This window comes from Dreissena polymorpha, chromosome 15, assembly GCF_020536995.1.
Source record: "Dreissena polymorpha isolate Duluth1 chromosome 15, UMN_Dpol_1.0, whole genome shotgun sequence".
Taxonomy (NCBI): Eukaryota; Metazoa; Mollusca; class Bivalvia; order Myida; family Dreissenidae; genus Dreissena; species Dreissena polymorpha.
This window is the reverse complement of record NC_068369.1, coordinates 40,690,434-40,696,824: the sequence shown is the minus strand read 5'-3', so window position 1 is coordinate 40,696,824 and position 6,391 is coordinate 40,690,434. Positions and strand designations below refer to the sequence as shown.

The following is a 6,391-nucleotide window of genomic DNA, read 5'->3' as shown; positions in this document are numbered from 1 at the left end:
TACAAAATCAACACAGAGCTGTCAATGTTATTATTTTCTTTTGTTGTTTTCCTACTTTCAACCATGCAATTGTATGATTAGGCGAAGAATCGTTGGTAATTATGAACAACCACACAAACCACGTTCATACCAATGGATTTAGCAACAATTTTCATACGAAGTCACGCTCAGAGGTAGGCGACAGTGTCCATGTTTTGATGAGATTATTGTTGTTCAGATGGCATAAAACCAGCTGATCTGGTTCATTTCGTTTTTACCTGATCGAATTTCATTGCATTAAACATGTAAACGAATTATTGTCGCTCTATGTTTGAAGTAATTATTGTGTGACTTATTTGGATGATAAATAACGGTTGTCTGATTAACGTCTTCAATATTAAGTAATGGTAACAACGCACTTTCTTCTAATATTTCAACTTATGTACACAAAGGGTATTGTCTGTTTGAAGCACATGTTTATACTGACATGCATGAAACTGAGTCTGACATTTCAACAAGGCCAAACATTTTGAAAACAATATTTATAACAATGTTGAGGGGTTACATAGTGCACATTTTGTTTTTACATGTTGAATTCCAAAAATGATATGTAGATCTTTAATGTTTCAACTATGTCTACATGAAACCTTTAAATGACAGTTTTCATAATTGTTGCAATCTTACACTATTTGGTTTGTGTAATACTATGTTACAGTTAATAATTTGTCATATATTAAGTTATCAAACCATTAATACCAGTCTGTTAATAAGTGAGAAAAGTAATACAAAATTAAGAAAAAACAAAAACAATTATTCTTGTTAAACCTGACTCATGAATATAACATACCCAATTTTGATATGGCATATTTCCTGGGCTTGACACTAAATTTGTTTACTTACTGACCTAAAAGACCACCAGCTTTCAGAAATTACTGGTCCTCCAAAATTTCAAGTGGCCGGACAATTTCTATATTATTTTGACTAAATTTCAACTTACTTTCCGAACTATCCACAAGGTATTGTGCATTAATAAAAAGAAAACTATTAGTTATGTTTTTTTAGGCGGAGGTTCAACCACCCCGGGAAAGAAATTCCACATAGCGAAAACTTGTAATCTTGAAAATACGCACATTTACTTTCCGGCAATATCAAAAAATTATTCGCCGGCCTCCAGTGTAAATTTGCATTTTTGTATCAATCACCGCGAAGTCCGGAGACATTTGCAGAACGCAAATCAATTTTTTTATCAGACAACAGGCTTTTGTCATGTCCAGATGTTGTTGTCATCTGGGCATCTAGAAAACTGGAATTTCCAATATGTTGCTATTTTTATCCTGGTCTCAAGTCAGCCCATAAAATAATGATGAAATTATCGGTTTAGTATGAACATATAAAGTTGTTTTATTGATGAAAACGGCTTTCCACCAGTATTTCACAATTAGCTGGCCAGGATTTTTAACTAGTTCGACGGATAAACCAAATTTCTAGTTTCACTGGTCCTCCGTATTTTTTACTGACCCCGGGTTAACGGACCACTGTTCCGTTAGTGTTGAGCCCTGATTTCAGGCTTTCTGGCATAGCTCTGGACAATAGGTCTTACAGCTTAATATTACAATCTGTCCAATAGAAAGTATTTTAGGCATTGGTCTGGTAATTACTTATAGAGTTCAAATCTGTCATAGCATTTAAACTTCTTAAGTAAAACATTTTCAACATGATCAAAATCTGGTCAGACATCAAACTAACAGCATTCTTTTGATCCTGATTACCATTTTAGCCATTCTTAGTGAAAAAGGGGTTTAATGCATGTGTTCAAAGTGTCGTCCCAGATTAGTGTGTGCTGTCCGCAAGGCTAATCAGGGACAGCTCTTTCTGCTTTTATGGTATTTTGCATTTACATAAAGTCTCTTCTTAGCAAAAATCCAGTTAAGCCCAGGCAGTTTATACTTGCTGAGAATTGAAAACCTGGTATCCTGATATTTCTGTGTCTATTGTTTTAAAGATATTTATGAGTTAATCAAGTAAATATACTTAGTTATTTTGTTCAGTTAAGGAAATGAGCTACACTTTTTAGTTACTTTTGTTACTGCTTTTTACTGATCATCATTTTATTACATTCATTTTATTAGCTCGGCTGTTTTCGTAGAAAACCCGAGGTATTGTCATAGCCAGCTTGTCATCCGCCGTAGGCGTCATGCTAAAACCTTAACATTGGCTCTAAAATCAAAGTGCTTCCACCTACAACTTTGAAACTTCATATGTAGATGCACCTTGATGAGTTCTACACGCCACAACCATTTTTGGGTCACTAGGTCAAAGGTCAAGGTCACTGTGACCTCTAATATCAAACTTTAACATAGGCTCTAAAATCAAAGTGCTTCCACCTACAACTTTGAAACTTCATATGTAGATGCACCTTGATGAGTTCTACACGCCACAACCATTTTTGGGTCACTAGGTCAAAGGTCAAGGTCACTGTGACCTCTAATATCAAACTTTAACATAGGCTCTAAAATCAAAGTGCTTCCACCTACAACTTTGAAACTTCCTATGTAGATGCACCTTGATGAGTTCTTCACGCCACACCCATTTTTGGGTCCCTAGGTCAAAGGTCAAGGTCACTGTGACCTGTAACTTTAACATAAACCGCTACATTCGCTCTATAATCAAAGTGCTTCCACCTACAACCTTGAAACTTCATAATTAGATGCAACTTGATGTGTTCTACACGCCACACCTATTTTGGGTCACTAGGTCAAAGGTCAAGGTCACTATGACCTCTAAAAAAAATTAATTCTGACAAGCTTTCGCAGCGGAGCGTGGTACCCGTTATGCGGTGCTCTTGTTTTATAGTAAATAACTACAAATATAGATAATTATTATGGTATGATAACATATTTTTACATAATACATGTACATGACATACAAAATTATGTAATGATTTTTGTTTTCTGAGAAAGCAGATACCTAAATGAAAATATGCAAGTTTTATTAGAGGAGTATAAGAAGGTTCAGTCACTGAAAAACTGTTACCATTTTTAGTTGTTTGCTTGCTAATAATTAATGTCTTACAAGTTTGGCTGTAGCGAGTTACCATTTTTAGTTGTTTGCTTGCTAATAATTAATGTCTTACAAGTTTGGCTGTAGCGAGAAAGTACTACAATCACATACTTATAGAAGTTTGAGTGTGAGTTGTTGTATTTTTTTATCATTTCCTTATTAGGTATACAATTTTATTTTGCATTTGTCCAAAGAAAGACGTTCTTTGTGAAGGAAGAAAAGATTGTCTAATGTTAACATTTTCTTGTTGAGTAAAATAGTAGAAAATTGTATTTTTAAAAAGTGATATGTCCTGAGCTTACCAAACGGAAAGAAGGAACTACTAATGCTTAAAAAGCCAGATGAATTTTTTAGTTTGATACAATGTACCATTATGACATTGGCAAACTGTGAAAGAATTGTGCTATTCATAATTGCGTTTTTTCATACACTGAAAGAAGTGCAAATTTAAATTAATCAATGATTTTGCATACAGAAGCATGGTTTTGGTGAAGAATTTGATAAGAATATAAATTATATAATATATGTTTGAAACAGTAGTTAAATTGCTGACTCTGTTGAGTATAAATCAATGGAAGTAGTAGAATACTTACAGAGATTGCCAATTCATTAAAAGGTTAATTATTATCTCGCTCGTTTATTGATGCAAGTTGATTTTTATGCATTTGAGTGGCCTTGTGAATACTTAAAACTGTTATGTCTAACAACTGTTCATTTTATTGCGAATAAAAATGAATGAAATAAGTATGCAATTTACGTTGCACATTTAGTTATCTGAGGCTATTTAAAGGTCAGGTGAAATGAAATGTCTCTCAGAGAAACTCTTCCTTAGCTGTTAACTAAATAATTTGGTTTATTTGCAACATGCGTAGAATGGTGCGGTTTTCAGAAAGTCGCGAAAAAGTGAATAATTGCAACATTGCAAAACTCAAGTTTTTATACTACTTACATTTGAGAAGTGTCGAATGTTTTTAGTATTTTGAGCAACAAAACCACATAAATTTTAGAAAAATAACAAAATCGGCTTCTTTATTATAAAGAAACATTAAAGCAGACGACAATAAGCGCCCGCTGACTTAAAAGCAATTACGGTATCATTTGAGCAACGTAAATAAAATAATTACAAAAAAAATGAAATCATTATCACACATCAAGAAATTGTTGAAGCAGACAACAGATGGCGACAATGACGTGGATAATTAGTTGATGGCGATTAAATAATTATTTAATCAAGAAATGTTCAACGTAATTTAATTGAAGAAATAACGGCATGAAAAACTAAACCAACCGACAATATTTGCGGCGATTTTCATATAATAATAATTGGCAAAAAAAAATAAATCTAACAGTTACTGATAATTGGTAAAGCACTGGGAGATTAAAGACGTTTTTTTTCCGAAATATATCACTTCTGTCGGACACTGATTCAGAAAAACGCCCTAGGCCACGATATCGCAGAAGTTATTGAGGAGTGTATGACAATACACAGGGTCGAGTGTGTACACAGGTAATCTCGTTATCAATTTTTCCTGCTTGATGGCCCGATTTACAGGCGTTTCGCATTCGCCGGAAAACTTGTAGAGGCAAATTTATTTTTGATCTAGGTGGATAAAATAATCGCCATTTTTTCTAGACAATTTTAAGAAATAATAGCCAGTTGGATTAAATTATCACCATTGGGGATAATGTCTGGCAGCAGCGTGAGCACTGTAGCCGAATCTCTGTATGGATATAAGAGGTTTTCTACAACCCTGGAACAAATTTATCACAGTTAAATACAAATCACATTTTACAAGCACATACTACACCCAGTGTATTTAATCAAAGTACATTTTATCAGCATACACTTTTAACGGAATGGTTTAAATTATTCATTATTATATGTGCAGAGAAAAGTTATATTATAATTTAAATTTATCCTCTTTAAATGTATTAAAGTTGATCATAAACACTTGTATCACAACAGCCGTGTAGTCTGTGATGACCCTGGCGCAACCATATTTATGCATTCTATTTCAATGCACTGTTGTGTTCCCAAATGTGGGGGTAGTGTTACTAAAATGCCTTCTGTTTAAACAATAGCAACTGCAGTGCCTTCAGCGCTTAGATGTTACCAGCCATTTTAAATTGCTGTGCTAGTTTAAAGAAATGATGGTTTACGTGATTGTTTATTATAAGTATTTTAATTGATGCTTTAAAGGCATAACACTTCTATTTATGATACTTTTATCACGAAAGAATTTTAATTGATGCTTTAAAGGGATAACACTTCTATTTATGATACTTTTATCACGAAAGAACTCTTGAATGGTGATATGTTGATGTTAGACTACTCTTCTGTGATATTTGAAGTCTGCGGAAAAGTTGCATCCCTTGTTACAAACTCTTGCATCTTAGTACCAGAGAACTTTTAAGCTCATGTATACTATGCATAAAGCATTTCAGTTCAACAGTCAGTATATAGAATACTATACTCTCATTACTGATACTGGTTTGATTAATGATGTTATTAGGGCTATTTTATTTGAAATAATTAAAAATTATCATTCATACAGCATTTTGGATTCCAAGGGTGTAAACTGATTAGTATTTAATTTAGAAGTCAATCCTGACTGCTTGAAAGTCCATTGGCAAGGTACAGGGAAGTTTCTGCTGAAGTGAATGTTAAACCCTTTCCCTCTCAGAAACGAAGTAAAAATGGCAAAAGTAAGTTACTCACAAACTGTTCAGGTGTTATGCTGTTTGCTGCTCATGAGTATGTAAGGGTTGGAAATGAAGCCTTTAAAACTTGAGTCTAGTAAGAAATGTCTTTAATCAAATTTAACTTTTTAAGGGACTTCAAATGCGTCAAAATACATATCTTAGTGGTAATGGGTTAAAGTAACAGTTTACTGAATGAAAATTTAAAAGGCTATGAAAAAGAAATTATTATTTTTAATAAGTACACATAAATGAAACAAGAAGTGGTGAAATATTTCAAGCCATCCTATATCAATTGGAAAATCAGTATAATGTATCAAGGGAGCTTGGTATTTTGTCAGCCAGTAAATGTCCGGATGTTGATGTTATTTCTGATTGGCTAGACATTTATTTATGCTCTTGTTTTAATTTACCGGTAAGTAATCATTACATCATAACTATTTACCAAACCTAATGACCTTTCCATTCGGAAGCTATGTTCAAAGTTATATCTAAAGTTTTTATGCTCCCCCAAATTTTTTTAGGGGAAGCATATAGTCGCCGCTTCGTCTGTCCGTGTGTGTGTCCGTCCGTCCGTGCACAATTTTTGTCCGGGCTATTTCTCAGCAATTAATGACCGGAATTCAATTAAATTTTATGGGAAGCTTCACTA

The 6,391-nt window shown here is 33.6% G+C and overlaps 1 protein-coding gene across 1 annotated transcript in view; it reads left to right on the top strand.

Moving 5' to 3' along the window:
* LOC127860468 (F-box/LRR-repeat protein 20-like) overlaps positions 1 to 6,391 on the top strand; it is a 55,917-nt gene continuing 49,526 nt past the window's right edge. Inside the window, exon 1 of the mRNA XM_052398556.1 lies at positions 1 to 173. Coding sequence (XP_052254516.1) covers positions 102 to 173 — 72 coding nt within the window. The 5' untranslated portion in view covers positions 1 to 101. The remainder of the gene's footprint in view (positions 174 to 6,391) is intronic.